Source organism: Pantherophis guttatus, chromosome 1 (genome assembly GCF_059756535.1).
Source record: "Pantherophis guttatus breed Tessera chromosome 1, ASM5975653v1, whole genome shotgun sequence".
NCBI lineage: Eukaryota > Metazoa > Chordata > Lepidosauria > Squamata > Colubridae > Pantherophis > Pantherophis guttatus.
This window is the reverse complement of record NC_142063.1, coordinates 307612583-307632315: the sequence shown is the minus strand read 5'-3', so window position 1 is coordinate 307632315 and position 19733 is coordinate 307612583. Positions and strand designations below refer to the sequence as shown.

Here is a 19733-nt window from a genome sequence, read left to right as displayed (position 1 = left end):
GCAGATTTTTTTAAAAAATAGATCAGCACTTGGGAGGTGAAAGAGGAAGAACAGACTGTTTTGATAAGCCACCTTTCCATCTTTCCTAGGTTTGATACTTCTATCATTATTGCTGCTTTGATTGCAACAGTATTGAACACTGCACTTAAATCAGGTATTATATGCATTATATTACCTTTTACTTATAATTTTATATCTTTTATAGAAAAATGAGAGTAATACACTTTCTCCATTTTAATAGAGGCCTGTTAAGATTTTTAGTCAAATAAGAGTCAGATTAAAAAAAAACAGTGCAAAATGAAAAGTTTGGGGGAAACTTACATGGGTTACATTCAGTCACAGTACAGACCAGATTCTGGTATAAAAGGAACAAGTGTAGTTTCCACTGTCTGTACATTAAATGCTGTTCTCTTTCTCTCTGTTCAGACCCTTCCTGGAAACAAAAATGAGGAGGAAATTGGAAAGTCCCTGTTTTGTTGTAAATTCCTCCCATTATGCATGTTTCCAATTTTCTCTGACCATTAGTCTTAACTACCCTTAGCTAGCATTATCTTGTTTCATTAAGATTTATCACAGGTGATTAATTTCAGACAACATTGAAGCTATATTTTAAAAATATTAGTTCAAGCTGTTCACAGCAGAAGAGCAAGAGTAAGGGGCTCTCATTCTTATTTTTATAATTACCTCAACTGTGAGGTAATTATTACATCTAAACTGGCTTGCGGCGAAGTGCCCAGTTCCATAAACCAGTTTAACAGGGTTAGATAGTTTAATTTCTTATGGTTATTTTCTACCAGTCAATTTAAGCAGAGTATCCAGAAATGAATTTCACTGATATTTATCTACAGCCTAATTACAAATAACGTTGAAATTGATGGTTCATTCAGGAAAATACAGAAATTTTAATAGAAGATGAGGGGCTGCTGCTCTATGTGAAGTAAATGGCTACAGCTAGTGATGAGGATCAGGGCACTGTTTTTTTATTACTTGTAAACTACTTGGCACATTTCTTTTTTCCTTAGTGACTGCATACAATAGCCAGCAAATACTGGACATTGTATTTATCTTACGAGTTCTTAGGCTTATAAGAATTATCGACAGCGTCCAAAGGTAAGTGGTTTTTAGAAGAACACAGGTATTGTATGTCTGCAAATTAGAACAGGTAGAGTGCAGTTGAGGATGAGTAATTTGAATTGGCCTTTTCCATCCTGATTATTTTCAGATGTGTTGGATTGTGACTCCAAGCCATCAATAGGCATTATGGCTGAGGATAAGGGAGTTGCAGTCAAATGCAGTTATATGAGGTTGGAGAAGGATAATTCAGTAAGTGACATGTTGATAGTACACAACTGAATACTGAAAGGCAGCAGATGGCATGTAGTAAAGGAATGAAAGCAACTACATGGATTAAAAGGTTGAAAAAGTGATGCCATCTACTGAGTGAAAGTTTTCACTGAATTGGCTAATATTGGTTTTAAAAAAAATCTTACCTCTTCTTCCATGGTGTTTTTATGCAGTATTTCCTTCCAGGTTCCGTGTTATTATGAATACACTAATAAACATTGTGCCTACGATGCTAACCTTTGGAGCATTAATTCTGGTAAGCAGTACATAATTTTGTCCTTTTCTTTGCTTCTCCCATATAAGTAAAGGTAGGTCTTAAATTCAATCTCCAATGTTTCCCATTTAAAGGAAGATCACAGCAAATGATGGAGAAAGATCTTTGACTTCCTGGATAGCACTTGCCAGTCAAAGTACTTGATTAGACAAAGAGATATTCTCAATAACAGGCAATCTCTGTGCATCTTTATTACTTGCTTGATTATGTCAGATGTTGTCAGTTGAAGAACTGTGACAAGTGTTGGCTTATGTATCTGCTTGAATCAACCATAGCTCTATCTGCAGTATGACTCATTTTTAATAATACTGGCTCATGGCCTATAGACTAAAGGTCAAGATTTTTAAGTGACGTGAATTGTCCTTATAACTTTTCAGCATCCTTCTGGCAGTTGCTGTTCTTGGCTCTGTTTAAAGATATGAAGATTAATTCTAATGTCTCCTGCATGCCAGTAGTATCTTCTGCCATGACTGTGTTTGCTTTATAGAAAATTGAGATGAACAACTTTCTTTTTAGAGGTAGAGATAGGGAAGACAAGATGCTCCACTTTTGAGCTAAAATTGAGCAAGTATTTATAATTACCTAGGAATGCTTGATCATGGGGAGATTGATTGCTGAGTAGATATGCATAGGATCATGCTGGAAGAATAGTTCCCCTTTTAAATTAAAGTCAATTATTTTAATTCCATTTTAATATGCCAGAAGAAAATGGTAAAGATTATGATATCTGTTGTACTCAATTTAGGAGTAATTCATAATTATGGCTGAAAATTATATTTTGTTTATCATGGATGTAAAAAAATCATCTGAAAAAAACTTCTGAGACCATTGGTGGAATGGAAGAACTATACTAAACTGAGTTCATAGTCATCATAACCATGGTTTGCTTATAGCTTGCTGAAAAAAAATTGGCTGCGTTCATAAAGCATATATAAGCACTGACAAACCTTTAAAGATCAGGTTTGGACCATAACATGCTACGTCTCTGTGACTATTTATAACCAAGTTCTGGATGTGAATTCTTGTTTTGCAAGAGTGCCCACAGTATGCCCTCTCAAAATTCTAGATGTGTTCATGCCCTAAAATTGTCTAGTGACAGTGATAAAGAACAAACTTTCCTGCTCAATACATTTTGCCTTTAAAATAAACTTATAACCTAGTATAAGAAACAAACAAGCAGATATCTTCTTTTTTGTCAGGTGGTTTATTACGTATTTTCCATTATTGGGATGGAAATCTTCCATGGGAAAATCCAATTCTTTGCTGGAAACACTACCTCACCACAAGCCATGTACTGTGGAAATCCTGTTTTGAGTGGAACTACATTTGCACGAGCCAAATATTGCAGGAATAACTTCAACGACATTGTGTCTTCTTTTGTTGTCCTTATGGAATTAATTATTGTCAACCAGTGGCATGATATCCTTTTTAGACAGCCATTGTGAAATACAGAGATAAAGATACAGCTTTGAGAAGAAGCATCATTATCATCAAGGCTTGAGTTGCCAAACATAGTAGGTACATCTGTGAAGGAAGCTTCCAAAAGAAGCACTTTGAAGATTTCATCAAATCAGTTTATGCAGTCTTTACTCCCTGAGCTAGAATGTTTGGCAGAAAGTGTGTGTGTGTGTGTGTGTGTGTGTGTGGTATATTTGTACATGTAGGTGCACATTTGTCTTTTCTTTTGAGCTCTCCCTGGAATTCCCAGCTTTATTATTATAAGGCAGCTTTTGAAGATAGTGAGCAGAAGCTTGTGATAAAGCTCAGAGGGCTGCTTTCACAGAAGGGGTCTGAAAGTTGTTGTTAGAGAACAGGATAATGAAAGGCGTTCAGAATCATTGTTTGATCATCCCTGGTCCTGTGAGAATGCAGTTTCTCTAGAATTAGGCTTTTGATCAAAAGAAGTCTTGATAGTTTTATATAACTATGAAATGCACATATAGTAGCTACTTTCCTTGTTCTCCTTAATATTGTACTTCTTGCCAATGGGTTTGCCCTTGTGACTCATGAGAGTGCAAAGCTGTTTTTCATCATCTTTCACATTGTTGTGGTGATTATGATTATTAAGTAAGTCTACCTCTTTACAGTCATAACATTGGAAAGTTTTATTTTTGCATGCATATTTTTCAGAAATTTGAAATTGTATTCATTTATGGAATTTATATGCCATCCACATCTATCACAACTATATGCTAAGTGGAGCATATTTATTTATTTATTTGTATTTCGTCAAGCATGTATTTTATGACAGATACAAGTGTAAACATAGTTATAAATACATGAAATGGATACAAATTATATATATATATATATATATATATATATATATATATATATATATATATATATATATATAATTTGTATCCATTTCATGTATTTATAACTATGTTTACACTGTTATACACTGTTATAACTATATATCTGTTATACACTGCTCAAAAAAATAAAGGGAACACAAGCAGAAGACATCCGAGATCTGAATGAATGAAATAGCCTTTGTTCGTTACATACAGTAGTTTTGTGTTCCCTTTAGTTGTTTGAGCAGTGTATAAACTACTGTATGTAAAGAACAAAGTATTTAATAAGGCTATTTCATTCATTCAGATCTCGGATGTCTTCTGCTTGTGTTCCCTTTATTTTTTTGAGCAGTATATATTTAGCATATCTAACTATATGCTAAATGGAAATTACCTGCACTCTCTTAAAGACAGGTTATTATTTCCTTGGGGAGAGTCTTGTTCATTTTCACAGTGTACTTCAAGTATTGAAGTTCTGGGCCTATGTTTATAGTTAGTTGGAAATAAATACATTGTCTGGTTTATTAGCAAGCAGGGATAGGGAGGGTGGTCATGAGAATATTAGCTAGTAGTTTGACATTTGGAGAAGAGTAGTTAGTATTTCTGGGAGGCCACAGAATCTTGATCTGGTTTTTCTGCCTTCCAAATTCAAATAACAAACCATAAGTGAACGTTGCATTGTCTGCTATAGTCATCAACATATTTCCATCCATATTAGGTCATGAACCTTTGATCCAAAAAAATTATTCCCAAACTCTTTTTGATTAGCATAATGGAGGAAACAACATCCTTTTTGTGATACACCATGATGTTAGTACTCAGGAGAATTATTCCTATCCACGTATTATCTGCCAGTTTTATTGTTTGCCAAATTAGGATAAATCTGTATCTAAAATTTTAACCCATTTACATAAATTTTTATTTTTCATATTTTGGCTCTACATTCTTGTAAAGAATTGAGGGATTATATGATGCAGGGAGGCTGCAATACAATGACTAATCCTATATAAAAAAACCCTAACTTAATATAGTAAAACCTCTTACTGAGTAAGCACAGATAAAAGCTTTGCAACCCTATTCTCTCATTCTTATCCATTTTGAGGGCTGTTCAGATTTCAATAGGGCATGCTAATAGCAGATTATAGGAAGCTACCTTTTACCTAATACTATTTTTGCTCATTCTAGTACTAAATTAGGGTTGGTCACACAATCAGCCCGATGTTTACACTGGACTTGGCATTTTACCAGCCTATGCAGTCCTTTTCAAGGGTGTGGGATAGGCGGATATTGCTTGATGGTGTTTCTCATACCTGAAAATAATAGGTTGGAGAATCCTGCCTTTTTGTCCAATGATAATTCATGTCCATGCAAATTGCCTCATAAAGAAATTGTATCAAACCAGGGAGATATTGATTGATGGCATTTGAAATGTGGTGTGTCATGTGACATGTTTGATTTCCAGCATCTTTGTAGCATTCATTTTGGAAGCGTTCTTTGTGGAGTATTCTATTGAGAAGAGTGAAGTGGAAACTGCCATTGAGAAGAAAATTCAAGAACTAGGTATAGGGGTACAAGAGTAAGTAAATCAAAAATACATTTTATTGCCCAAAGCAGATCATTTATAAAGCAGTTTTGGTAGAATTCTTGTGATCAGTAAATGTTTTCTCCGGACCCAACCAGGGGTGAAATCCAGGAGGTTCTGACAGGCTCTGGAGAACCAGTAACGGAAATTTTGAGTAGTTCGGAGAACCAGCAAATACCACCTTTGGCTGGCTCCAGGAGTGGGGTGGGAATGGAGATTTTGCAATATCCTTCCCCCAGGAGTGGAGAGGGAATGGGGATTTTGCAGTATCCTTCCCCCAGGAGTGGAGAGGGAATGGGGATTTTGCAGTATTCTTCACCTGGAATGGAGTGGGAATGGAGATTTTGCAATATCCTTCCCCCAGGAGTGGGGTGGGAATGGAGATTTTGCAATATCCTTCTGCCAGGAGTGGAGAGGGAATGGGGATTTTGCAGTATTCTTCACCTGGAATGGAGTGGGAATGGAGATTTTGCAATATCCTTCCCCCAGGAGTGGGGTGGGAATGGAGATTTTGCAATATCCTTCCCCCAGGAGTGGGGTGAGAATGGAGATTTTGCAGTATTCTTCACCTGGAATGGAGTGGGAATGGAGATTTTGCAATATCCTTCCCCTAGGAGTGGGGTGGGAATGGAGATTTTGCAGAATCCGTCCCCTGCCACGCCCACCAGACCATGCCCACCAAGCCCACCAAGCCACGCGTACAGAACCGGTAATAAAAAAAAATGGATTTCACCACTGGACCCAACCATTTGTCCCATCTCATTATCTAAAATGTTCTGTTATAATCTGTAGTAGTTAAAACAACTTTTTTTAGTGTTATGAAACTAAGACTTTCCTAACTAACATTCTATTCCCACAATAGGAATAGACTAGTTTCCTAAGAGAAGTTCACTAGCTATACATCAATACAATAGCAATATTACTCTGCACTAAAATTACAAGAGCAAGCCTGCTGCAAAATACAGGGCTACCAGATCTTGGCTGCAAAAATTACAAGTGACCACTAGATGGCAAAAGAAGCCACCACAATCCTTGCTGTTTGCTGCCACTTAATGGTTTCTTTGAATTGTAGCTACCAAGCACAGGTAGCCTTAGCAAAATGGCTAGTAGAGACTATGGAAGCTAAATCATGTTATGGAAGCCTATGAGTTTGAGTAATCATCTATCTGTAAGGTGACATGTACTGTAACTGGCTTTGGGCAGAGTAACGGTCCCCCTGCAAAGCCAGGTATACTGCTTGAGTATTCCTGGATAAAGTGCTTTCTGTGAAAATATAGATGTCACTAAATAGTCATAAACCTTTTTAAAAAAAAAAAAAAAACAGCTTCGGGTAGTTTACCAGCTAAGAAAAAGCAGTCCTCAAGCAAATAAAACTTCTTGCTTTGGATTAGTCTAGATGAGTCAATATTATCAATTCTGTTTGGGAACTTTTTTAGACTATGTGGGAACCTAAGTTAGTACAGAATAAGGCAGCAAAATTATTTCTAAGGTCTGCATGTTAACTTCTTAAATGGACCTTGGTTCACATATCATTCTAAAACGTGGTATATTTGGCTATTGTTTTCTGGAATAAACATCAACTATTGTATTCATAACATGTTTGTAACAGTGGTGAAATCCAAATTTTTTTACTACCAGTTCTGTGGGCATGGCTTGGTGGGGGTGGTGTGGCTTGGTGGGCATGACTTGGTGGGCGTGGCAGGGAAAGGATACTGCAAAATTCCCATTCCCTCCCCACTCCTGGGGGAAGGATATTGCAAAGTCTCCATTCCCACCCCACTCTGGGGCCAGCCAGAGGTGGTATTTGCCGGTTCTCCGAACTGCTCAAAATTTCCGCTACCTGCTGGATTTCACCCCTGCCTTGTAATCCTCAACTATTTTTAAAATGACTGGATTTACATAATATTTTAACCAAACCGAAGAAACAATATTATGGCTTAGCACATATTGTGAGCACAGCTTATTTTATGCTGTTTATGTTAGCTGCTAGATGGCTCTTGGCATAAGATTTCAGTAGACGCTGTGATGATGTCACATGCATAACATCAGACAAATTATATCACTTGTGTTATGTCAGCATGACACATAGCTTCTCCTCCCCCCCCTTGTTTGCCTTCTGCAGAGGTATCCATGACACACGAGTAGAAAAAACTTGAAATCAAAGAGACGCTTTTAAAAAGGTCATTTTTTAAAACAATGTATATGTGTATTAAGTGATGGGTTCTGTTTTTAGGGATGACCTTTTTGATGGTAGGTTGATAGACAACCTTGAAACCAGTGAAAATGATCTTGGAAGTGAAGAGGGAATGGCAGTGAAGAAGAAACCTAAGGGGTTGATGTTTAAAATTGCCTCCAGAAGTAAGTGCACTGTCAGAGAACTTGTGTTTATTGTTGGGCATGGAGAAATAATAACTACTGTTAGGAGCAAATCATCATGCTGTGTATATTTTAAGATATTATGGGTTTTTCCCTTAAGGGGGGACATAAATCTAGTTCCTTAATTGCATTCCTCCAGACAAGTTGGAAAATTCCCATAATTCTTAGTTTAGCTAAGAGTCTTGATTGTTGAAAACTCAGGGAATTTCTAGACAAGAGTAAACTGGAAAAGACTATGTAAGTGATATCAATTTTTCTCTATGGCTTTTAGTTTGTTGCTTTTCAAAATATAGGAAAAGATGGTATTGTTGTTATGTTGACCTACAACTCTCTCTTCCTTGCTTCATGGTAAATTTTTTAGAGCATGAACAACTTTGATTCTACCCATACTACCTAAAAAGAGCAATTTCATTTACATATAGATTGATGGGGTGGGTGGGTGTTGTGGCTTTGGCCTTTTGCACTTTCTATACTGTTGCTCTTCCTTTTTTTACCCCAGTATCCCCTTTGGTTATTTGATGTACTTTATTAATACTAAGGATTCAAACTTTAAAACCTAGGTTTAGTGTAAGTGGGAATGTAGGTTGCAGTGTCCAACCTCTTTACAAAAGGAAGAAAGGCTGATCCAGCCAAAACCAAATGGTAGATAATCCCCTATCCCAGGGGTGCCAAACTCGCGCCCCGCAGGTCAGATGCACTGGCCACGCCCATCCCCAGTTTAGCAAAGGGGAAAGTCACGATACGGCACGTGACATGACGCCGTGCGTTTGACACCCCTGCCCTATCCTCTCCAATACTGTACTGCATGGTTATATCTAAGGCTTCTAGTGTTGGGTACAAAGAACAGTCATGATATTGACAGCATAGGCTGTTCCAGTCCACAACGTAGCTTTGCACAATCAACCAAACAAAAATGCATTGCCCGCTCATTTCTGTGGACCAAGTTAAGTGGGATGAGTTTTCATGTACACTGTACTTGGAGAGGTTCCGCTAATTGATTTGTTTTTGGCCCCAGGATATAGGACTGTGGATGCCTTACTCCAACGCATGTTTGAAGCAGAGATAGCTCCAGAAGAAGAAGGTCCTTCCCTTGATGAGATCTTAAATCTGTCCCCAGATGAGACCTACCCAGGGAACCCAGCTTTTGACCGGGCTGTGTAATGTGGAGAATGAGTGGAAATAACTGGAATTTTTTTGAAGCAAGTCTCCTATTTTAATCGTTCTCTAGCTCACTAGGTACCAGCTTTAAGCTATTACTGGTCCCTTCTGTTACTTGCAACTGAAAGATTATTGGTGCTGTGTTCAAGTTCTTCCCTCTAATGAATCAAGCACTCAAAAGCTTTAATATGTACAGTATATAATAGATGAAATGCAGTATTTTTTATAAATGGAAAGCATATTGGATATGTTTGAAATACTTTGAATTCTCCTACATGCTTAACGTATTACTTGGATACCTAATATTGAAAGTTATATTACTCAATGCAGCTCTGTCCACTACAATCCAGAGATTTTTTTTGGGTCACATTATCAATAAATATCAGGGAGATATCAAGTAATAAAGGCAGGGGATCCAACACTACTTACTATTGTTCTTCATTCATCCACCCATCCACCCACCCACTTTGTCTTTACTTACACTCTAGATCCCATCACGTCTCTGAAAACAGAGTGCATGGATGCACTTGACTGATGGAAGTAGATCCATGTCTGAATTACTTTACCATGGTCAGTTTAAATAAAGATAGTAGTATCTGAGTCCTAAATATCAAGCACTCATTCGCATAGTTAAGAGGCTGACACTGCCTCACTGGTCCTGCTTCTCTCATTGTCTGGTGTAAAGTGCGGTTTTCTACATTCCATTCATCCAGAGATGGAAATCAAGAAGCGGGAAAACACTTGACCCTGGCTTTTTTCCCCCAAACAGATAAGCCTTGAACTTTCCACAGTATCAGAATGTTACGGTTGTAATTCCTGATTCAAATTGTGTACAGTATCAAAATTCAAATATATGAAAACGTATTTAATGTTAGGTTGAAAAATAAGTTATTTGTATGCTTGACTTTAAAAGAATTGGACTGAGGTGGAAATCAAATGGAGATGTTTAATACACACATATTCAAATGAACCAAAATGAGTCATTCATTTTTTGCCTAGGGTTGAAGTGCAAGCCATCTTGAGAACGATTCAGTTGAAGTTGGATATAATATCTTATTGTCAGGAATGTTTTTGACATTCTGCATCTTAAGTTTCTGGGGTAGTACTTACTAGAAAGTAGTTCATCACATTACTGTATGTGTTATACTGTATGTACTGGGAGAGGGAAAGGAAATTGGCCATTTAAGGGCTGGGAAACATATTTCCAATATATTTTAGAAAGAAATTCTTTGTACAAGAAGCTCAGGACTCATCAGAATGGAACCAAATTTGGCCCTCTTCAAAATCCAGATCTGTTGTTCTTCAAAAAATGACTTCAAGAAAAAAGAATCCACCAGTGAGTCTGTATGGGAGAGAGACAGACAGGGATCCGTTGGCTTAAACCCACTTCTCTCTTTTCACCTAGGTGGAACAGCTATTAAGAGGTTGGAAAGAATTATAGAAGCCATGCTTTGCATGCTTTCCCTAGAATAAAGCTCATTTCCATTCTGGAAAATCCCTGCCAATTAAAACAACTTTAATCTGAATTGTCACTGATTTGAGCAAATCAAGTCCTCCTTCCCCATCACTAGTTTGGGGGTTTGCCTTCAACTGATGTATTCTATACCCCTCCATGTAGCACTGCAGTATCTGTCAGATGTTTTAGATGAACGACTTTCACCTGAAGTCATTGTTTGATTGCTGATGAAAGTTTTCCAAAGTATGTAGTGGATAAGTTTTTCCCCTGCTATACTTATTCTCAAAATCTTAATTTTTTTTCCCTTTCAACTTATAGGTATACAGGTATTAGTCACTTACTGACTGCAGTTGGGGCCATTAACTATCACTAAACAGCATGAGATTTTAAATATCATGTGACCATGCCTGTCTTATATGTCAGTTTCAGCTGTGGTTAAATAAATCTTCCAGTCAATAAAATCAATGTCACATTGGTATTTAATGGCTAAGTAATAGCTTTAATACAATATAATTGTACTTTTAACTCAAGATATGTTGTCAGTATTACACTTATTTATTACACTTGATGCCTTCCGTTATTTACTATTATTCAACTCGTTTATCTGGAAAATTAAAATGAATGGACTTGACTAGACAATTTTCCTTTGAAAGCACGTTTTATTGTTTATAAAGTACCCACAGGAAAAAAAAAAGACACTGGAGCATTTAGATATTTACATTTGAGTTTCCCAAGTGCTGACTTCTTCAACCATCTCAATTTTCATTCTCAAGCTTTGGGTCTCTCCATATTAATTTTTTTTCCAACACTCCACTCCCTGTTCCCTATTTTTCTGCTGTCCAGTTCCAAAAAGAGGGTTCATCTCCAATGTTAACATTTTTGACAAGTGTTAGCAAATGGACGCCAACACTTGTCAAACCATTAACAGTGCACCATTTAAGCATCAGAAATGCAGTGCCAACCTTTGCGAGTTAAACCAAAGTTAAACTGCTGCTTGACGAAACAAGATGAAACCTCATGAAAACTTGATCAAACAATCTCCAAACTTTTTCGTTGTTTCACAAGAGTTCAGCATTTACTTCCGTGATCGTTTGTTTTCAACAAGCAACACCGCAAGCCTGTTACGGAGAACTATTATTTTATTGGAGTACGTTTTTAAAAATAAGTCTCTCAAGGTTGCCCGTAAAGCTCCCAAAGAAGGCAAGTGGTTGCAGTCTTGTATGTTCAGCAAAGTGACGAAGAAATTAACCCAGACTTCTCCATTGGGAATCCTAAGGGGGAAAAAAGAGAAGTAAAAACTTAAATCAACCTTCCCCAGAGGTGGCCAGATATTTCTCAGAACCAGCATCACAAGTGGAAAGCTGTGTCAACTATTTTGGAAGATGGACTAGAGCTTTATCCAAAACAGGCTGTACAGCAAATCTCAAATTATATTTCCTACTGGTCAATACCAACTCTGGGCTGTTGGATCAACAATAAAACATTTCAGTTTTGTCTTCAGATTTTTTTTTCTAGGTTTCAGAAATACATTCTATTCTTTCAGACTTCCATCCCTTTTTGTATTTTCAATGACATTCCTAATTGAATGGGTATAGAAAATGGTAAAAAAAAATTAAAATCATTGTATTTCTAACCTTGAGGGCCCTTTACATGAAAAATAAATGTGCTAATCACCATTTTTGCATTTATTCTATTAGCTGTCATAAGCTGAGCTATAATGCAACTAAAAATCCTAATGTTACTTTATATTTTACAAGCATAATCAGATTTTATTAAAAGTGCCTTAAGATCACTCTGTAGAACAGTTTTTAATGTAACACAGAAATAATTATGTATCTGGGGAATATAATGCTAGTGGTATCCGAGGGACATATTTATGTTTTGCACTGGTTCTTTCTATTTCTTGGAGAATACCCTTAGAGCAAATTAATTCTTTATTTCAAAAATAAATTGCATATTCTTGTGCAGGATTTGAAGAATATAAATAGGAATTGTCCACAAATCCTGTGTTTCCCAACTTCGATTATGACAAAGGTTGATAGCATCTTCTGTAACAGGGGTGTCAAACTCGATTTCATTGACGGCCGCATCAAGGTTGTTTGACCTTGGGGGTGGGGCGTGGTGTGGCCAGGGGACGTGGCCAGCTCGACGTCATTCATGTCAGGGGCATCTGAGGTGGCCAAGTGCTAAGGCAGGACTTCCCTGAGACCCTCACTCACTCATTATAATCTACCTACCTACCTACCTACCTTCCTTCTTCCCTCCCTCTTCTTTTTCTCCTTCCCTCTTCCCCTTTCTTCTTCCTTCCCCTTCTTCCTTCTTTCCTTCTTTTCCCATCTTTCCTTCTTTTTCTTTGTCTTTCCTCTTTACATTTCACCTTTTGTTGTTTTTAGTTTGTTTTGCTAGCCCTCTGCCAGCGAAAATGGAGGTCCATTTTTGCCGGCAGAGGGTTGCAGGAGGCTGTCATGGGCCCACCAGGGCTGCGTACGGTCCCCCCCCCCCAAGCTCTGTTTTCGCTGGCAGAGGCACCTTTGCTGTTTCTAGGGCAGCCTCGCGGGTCAGATCTAACATGCAAGGAGCAATTCTACAGGAGAGAAAATATATGACTCTGGAAAATTATTATTGAAATAAAGTAATTATAGACCAACCTCCTAAAGATAGCATCAGGTTTCCAGATTCCTTGCTCATTTTTTACTTTCATATATGTGCCAAATAACATGCAGTACACTGTTGCAGCAATTCCGAAATAATCAGTCTAAGGAATAAAAACATAAAAACATTTAGCTTCAGTTGTTTAAAAATATCTACTTTTAATCCCATCCTCCCATGAATATGATCCAATTGCAAACAGCCTCCTTTTCCCTGGTTTATTCTTGGTGCTCTTCTGGAATAGATTAGATTGAGCAGTGTTTCTGGGCCTGAACATGATCGGAATGCAGAACCTTAGATACACCGATAATTAAATTATTACTGCTGTGTAATAGGTGTTCTAAAGAAAAACTAGTAACATCTGAATCAAAACTTACATCTCTGAATTGAATTTTCCTCCATGATCAGCAAAATCTGTAATTACTAGTGACATGGGCTACATAGCATAGTATGAAAATCATACATGTAAGTCCATACCTGGTAATTCCATGGCCTGCCTGTAATCATTTCAATACACTGAAACCCAGATGTCTCACACTTTCCCTTGAAAGTGGTTCCTTCAGGAAACAGGTTCATATCTATGCTTTGGCCAAAGTCAATAATTGTCAGACCATGAGATGTGCCATCAATATCACATGTGTCGTTGTCCAAAAACCTTGTTTAAAAGCAATTAACAATGATTACTATTAAGCAATGCAACAAGTCAGATTGACAAGAAAAGATCTCACAACGTTCAAAAGTGAGATACTTGCCTTTCGCCAAATATAAAGTTGTCAGGTTTAATGTCACCATGAATTATTCCACACTTGTGAAGCTCTTCTACCATGTGCAGGATTTTTATGGCGAAGTAGATAACCAGAGCTTGGGGCATCACCTCTTTTAGTTTTTTGTATATATTTATGGTGTTCTACAGAGGAGAAGCAGATGATCATATGGACAAATGAATATGCCTGAAATCCTGTATATAGTGGATATAGAAAGTTTACACCCCACCCCACACCCTGTTAAAATGCCAGATTTTTGAGATGTAAAGAAACAACATCAGCTGTATAGTTATCAGACAGCAAATTCCACTTAGACCTTGGAGAAAAAAAGCATCTGGCTGGTTTACAAAATTATACCCTACTAGAAAGATTTTATACATAAATTTGGCAAAACAATGCTTTCTAAACAGCTAAGCTATTTTAATTTGGCCAAATATTTTCTGTCAAGGGCAACTAATTCTACTTGCAAGTCATAACACATTCATCACCTGGGGGGGTGGGGGAAGAGATAGAAAAGGTGAACATGGTTGTAATGCAGGTAAAAAAAGGGGTACATCTTTAATTGTGTGTTCATGACTCCCTTCTTGACTTTTTATTAACCCCCCCCCACACACACACACACAAAAGGACATCTATAACTCCTCCCTTTCTGGTCCTTCAGACTGTGATGACATTTGTACAAGAATATACACACGGATCAAAGCCATATTTACCAGTAAAGTTCCATAACTGTAAAGCTCCCCTATTAGAACACTTCCATTCTGAAAGAAGTGAGCACCGTAGAATTGGATGCAAAGGTGATGCATACTGGGCTTCAGCCTTTCAGTCAGCTGAGCTGCTATATAGAATTCCCAGGGACTTGCAGGTTTCTGTACCTATAAAGACAATAAACAGTTCTGCTTTGCTTCAATGCAAGGGAGCCAGTAACCACATAGAAAGATTTTTTAATGCTATTAATTTAAACCAAAACCTGACATTTTCTATTGTTTCAAATGACAATGGTCAATTGGCCATAACACTACCTGGAGTTTGAGGGGCACTACAAAATATCAAGAGGATATACTGATCACCTCTCCCAAACCATGCTAGAACATTTTAAAAATCTATTTCATTGTTGATCCTGGCCAGAAATACACCAATTTCCACACTGCATAAAAAGCAGTGTGTGTCAATGCTATAGAATGTTTCTAAGGTACTTCTAAGGTACATCCCTGGCTCTTCAGATTAGATACAGTCTGCAGAGTCTTACCTATCCAGCTTGTCCAGGCACCCATTTCTCTTCACTAAATTCTAATCTGACATTAATTTAGCAATGGACAGGAGAGATTATGGGGATCAGAGTTTTTACTGGTAAAGCAGGTGGATTAATTGATTTTAAACAAGATTCTGGAAGTTAGAGTCAAATATAATACCTTCAGTATCACTCTCTGATTATTCTTAGAGTTTTCCATATCAAGGACAGAAGCTTGATACACATGGGCAAAAGCTCCTTCTCCAAGTAAGCAATCAATGTGGAAGGATGTGGATGCTGAATGAGGATAAGGAAGAGATAAGCATGTAGAACAGGTCTTGAGATTATAGCCCAAATTATCCATTTCCAGCTAAATAGGGTTTGTCTCAAATCCATCCGTGATCGCCTCTCTAAAATTTCAGTGAAAAAGAAATGCCAAAGCACACCAGACAGAAGTGCAGGAAATGCAGAAGCAGGATCTATGCACTGGGGAAGGATGGTCCTTCTTTTTCAAGATCAACGAGTGTTGACCAATGTGTTGCCTCTAATTCTGGAAATGCAGCCAAATACATCTAAGAGTTTATACTATGAGAACAGAATGAGTGGGTTATCAATAGTTATCCTTTCCAACAAGCAGAACAATAGAATTTAATTCCTATTATTTCTTTAAGTGTGTCACTTGCCCTACAAACAACTATATGTACTGAAGTTGCATGTAATCAGAAATCATGTAAGGATCATGTAATAAGGTTAGGCCCTTTCTTGTCTCACTTTTCCTCCCTCAAGTGGAAAAATGAATTGGAACATATTTCCATTTTAGCAGAGTCTTCCCTTAGAGTGATAGTTTAAATAATTTCCAATCAATTTTTAAGAGTCAGCTGAAACTCTGGACTACTTTTGTAGTTTTATCAGTTTACTAGTGTAACCTGCTGCCTTTTGCCTTCTATAATTCCAAGCCACTACATCAATGTAGTCTGCTCTATTAAAAAAAGAAAAAGTATCAACTTCAATTACACAATTGCCTTCCTTATAGTTTACAATTTTAATTCTTTTGCTTTGGCAAGAATTTTTACCATTATTAAAACAAATCTTGTCTTAGAATTATGGATGAACACAATCAAAACAGTTGGCATGTTGGCTTCATGGCAATAAATTCTTCCATAAAGCTGTATTGCTTTAATGGACACAAATACAATGCAGTGTCCCAATTTCCCTTTTATACTGAAATATGCCCAATAAAACCACAAGAACATTTTTAAAAGTTTCATAGCTCTGAAAAGAATAACACTAAACATGTAATGGGCCTTACCTAATGTGACAACAGTTTTTGGTCTGACAACCGGAAGATTCGATGTCCATTGGAAAGTATTGGGATAAGCACTTATTGGTTTTGGCAGCTTGGACAGAAGCTGGAAGATTAAACTCTCATCCCAAGGGTTCTCGATGACTTTGTAAGAGAATAATAATAGTCAAGTTACTGACAATAATCAAGACAGTACAAGAAACCCTTAATGATAGGCATTATTAAAATCTGGAGAGTTAAACCCAAATGAGAGAAAACAGAGACGAGCACCACCCTTTAGATGTCTGGGTTTCAACTTTGGAGTTGTCCACATATCTGGAGAGAGACCAGACGGGAGACAACCAACATAAAGTTCCAGAGCCAATGAAACACATATTCCCAGGCACTGGGATGCAAGAAGGCCGACTCCCTGTTAAGAAGCAAGAAGTAATGATTTATCGGAGTATTTTCTACTTCGATCTTTCCTCTCTAAAATATTTGAGATGGCTTGCAAATACAATACAGAAAGTCCTCAGTTAATAACCACATTCAGCAACTGTTCTAAGTTACAGTGGCATAGAACAAGTGGTTCTTAATGACCAGACTTCAAAGTTCGGGCCATCCCAGCACCCCAATAGTCACATGATCGTGGCACTTGGCAACTGGCCTGCACTTAGAATGGTTACAATCTCCCACAGTTACATGATCACCATTTGCAACCTTCCCTACCACCTTCCCCCAAGCCAAGGCAACGGGGAAGCCAGCAGGGAAGATTGCAAGTCGCTCTTGCAAATCACTCCCATTCCTGCCACTTTTTGTCCTTAGGAGCTGGGTTATGGAGTATCGGAGCCCGAGAATCTCATACTTCGTAGCATGTGCCTGCCTGGTTGCATTTATGCAGTGGCACAATAGCCACCTGCATACCCTCTCACCATTAGCAACAACCACTTGCAGGTCCTCCCGCACCTAGACATTGTGCTTTATGACCACATTGTTTAGCGATGAAAAATCCAGTCCCACTTAATGTTCTTAACCGAGGATTACTTGTACAAAACAATAATCTAACAATTAAAAAACAAAACCTGACTGTTGGCATATTTAAAAACAAGTCAAACCGTACTATAATTACTAGTAGAGATAGAGATCTTCCATTACTAAGTGGTCATTAAGTGAGTCAGATCTGATTTTGCCTTTTTGTTCATTAAGCAAATTCCATGGCCATTAAGTGGATCCAGCTCTCCCCATTGACTGTGCTTGTCAAAAGCCAGCTGGAAAAGTAGCAAATCACCATGTGACCTCGGGACGCTCAACTGGGGTAAATACATGCCAATTGCCATGTGCCCCAATTTTAATCACATGACTTCAAGGAAGCCATGACACTCATAAGTGCAAGGATTGGTCACAAATCACCGTTTTCAGCATCGTTGTGACTTCAAACAATTGCTAAATGAATGGTTGTAAGTCAAGGACTACCCATAAACTATTCTCGGACGCTATGTGGATTACCTCTTCATCCACTTTAGTCTAAGAAAAGCATGACAATTATGTATTGTCCCACATTACAGCAAAAGTACTTCCCGATGCAACATTTTACCTTTAGCTTGCATCTCTTGGGCTAAAGGCATTGAAATGGTATTGAACGGTGTAGAGGAGGCAAGGTGAGCAGCTTCAATGAAACCTTCTGGGCTTTTCAGACATGGAGCAAAAGTTTGGTTACATGGGTTAGCCCATACTGTATAGTCATTTGTCAGGCCCTCTGCTGGCTGGCTTTCATCCTAAAAGGGAAAACCAAAATCATCATCAACAACTTTTTTCTTTTCTAAACACGCAAGATGGCTAAATTTAGTGTGTGTGTGTGTGTGTGTGTGTGTGTGTGTGTGTGTGTGTGTGTGAGTGATAACTGCAACAAGGCTCTCTCTCTCTATATATATATATATGGTCAGAAGTGGAAAAAAAGATGGAACTTGCAGAGATGGCTAAATTAATTTCTTTGCTCAGAGAACAAACAATATCTCCATTTATGGATGACCTCATTGACTTTTTGCATTAACTAGAAAATATTTATTTATTTATTTATTTATTTTATTATACTTATATGTCGCCCTTCTCCCAGAGGACTTGGGGTGGCTCACAGAATTAAATGATAAGAACAATAAAAATAAAGTACTAAAAACAATCAATTTAAAATCTCCCAATTAAAAATCACCCATCAGATCAGCAAATTTGTTGGAAAAGCCATGTCTTCAGGTCACAGCGGAAAGAGTGGAGGTCAGGGGCCATCCGGAGCCCCGTGGGTAACCCATTCCAGAGGGTCAGTGCGCCCACAGAGAACGTTCTCATCCTGGGCGCCACCAGCCGACATTGTCTGGCCGATGGCACCCGGAGGAGGGCTGTCCTATGTGAGTGCACAGGGCGGTGGGAGGCCGGCAGAAGGTGGTCCTGTAAATACCTCGGGCCTGTAAATCATAAATATGATTTATGATTTGCAGTTTTGATGATTAGTAAAAAGCTGGATAGCATAAAACAATGTGCTTTCTTTTGTAATCACAGAGTAAAAGATAATTTTGTAAGTGTGTTTATATTTGCTTCAAAAGAAACCACAAGCATCTATTTCTTTTTCTTCTTGAATTTTTGTCATTCTTCTGTCTTGTTCTTTTCTCTCTTTTCTCTCTTTTTATCAAGTTGTGTCAGTTTCTATGTTCTTTGTAAAACTTTTAATAAAAAGCACTTTAAAAGATGGCTAATATTGGAGTCCCCTCTAATTTTATCCCCGCAATGACTCCAACAGTTGGATTGTGCTGAAAAAGAGCATTTGGCTTGCAACCCTCCGGCGAGCACGAGACAAGTGAAGGTGTGAATCTAAGTCTCCCTGATCAAATTCAACACTGTGATAATCTTAATTATTCCATAAGGTGCATCCTTTTTCCTACATGGAAGGGGAAATGTGTGCTTTTTGAAATTTCATTCAAAAGAGATTTAAAAAGACGAAAAGACATTCCTTTATCAAGGTCCCAAAGAGCTACGAGAACAACCAATTTTGTCTCTATAGTATGCCCTCATCTATGCAGCATATATGTAGTAAATTAATCAATTACATAGGTATTCTTATATCAAGCAGTATTTTTCAAATACCTACCCTGAATTAATTTTTTTTTTAATTTGATTTATATGCCGCCCTTCTCCGGAGACTCAGGGCGGCTTACAATGCGCTAAGCAATAGCCTTCATCCTTTTGTATATTTATACAAAGTCAGCTTATTGCCCCCACAACTAGGTCCTCAATTTATCTACCTTAGAAAGGATGGAAGGCTGAGTCAACCT

The 19733-nt window shown here is 37.8% G+C and overlaps 2 protein-coding genes across 2 annotated transcripts in view; one reads left to right on the top strand and one right to left on the bottom strand.

Moving 5' to 3' along the window:
• The window catches only part of LOC117671572 (two pore calcium channel protein 1-like), a 31186-nt gene extending 21188 nt beyond the window's left edge, over positions 1 to 9998 (top strand). Inside the window, exons 12-19 of the mRNA XM_034427520.3 lie at positions 90 to 154; positions 1023 to 1110; positions 1531 to 1600; positions 2818 to 3037; positions 3595 to 3685; positions 5378 to 5491; positions 7731 to 7855; positions 8889 to 9998. Of these exons, the coding sequence (XP_034283411.2) occupies positions 90 to 154; positions 1023 to 1110; positions 1531 to 1600; positions 2818 to 3037; positions 3595 to 3685; positions 5378 to 5491; positions 7731 to 7855; positions 8889 to 9034 (919 nt within the window). The 3' untranslated portion in view covers positions 9035 to 9998. The remainder of the gene's footprint in view (positions 1 to 89; positions 155 to 1022; positions 1111 to 1530; positions 1601 to 2817; positions 3038 to 3594; positions 3686 to 5377; positions 5492 to 7730; positions 7856 to 8888) is intronic.
• Positions 9999 to 11126: 1128 nt separating this feature from the next.
• The window catches only part of BUB1 (BUB1 mitotic checkpoint serine/threonine kinase), a 38682-nt gene continuing 30075 nt past the window's right edge, over positions 11127 to 19733 (bottom strand). The window contains exons 16-23 of the mRNA XM_087883267.1: positions 18008 to 18188; positions 16441 to 16578; positions 15313 to 15428; positions 14614 to 14775; positions 13889 to 14043; positions 13614 to 13791; positions 13136 to 13242; positions 11127 to 11758 (exon numbers count right to left, since the gene is read on the bottom strand). Of these exons, the coding sequence (XP_087739393.1) occupies positions 11563 to 11758; positions 13136 to 13242; positions 13614 to 13791; positions 13889 to 14043; positions 14614 to 14775; positions 15313 to 15428; positions 16441 to 16578; positions 18008 to 18188 (1233 nt within the window). The 3' untranslated portion in view covers positions 11127 to 11562. The remainder of the gene's footprint in view (positions 11759 to 13135; positions 13243 to 13613; positions 13792 to 13888; positions 14044 to 14613; positions 14776 to 15312; positions 15429 to 16440; positions 16579 to 18007; positions 18189 to 19733) is intronic.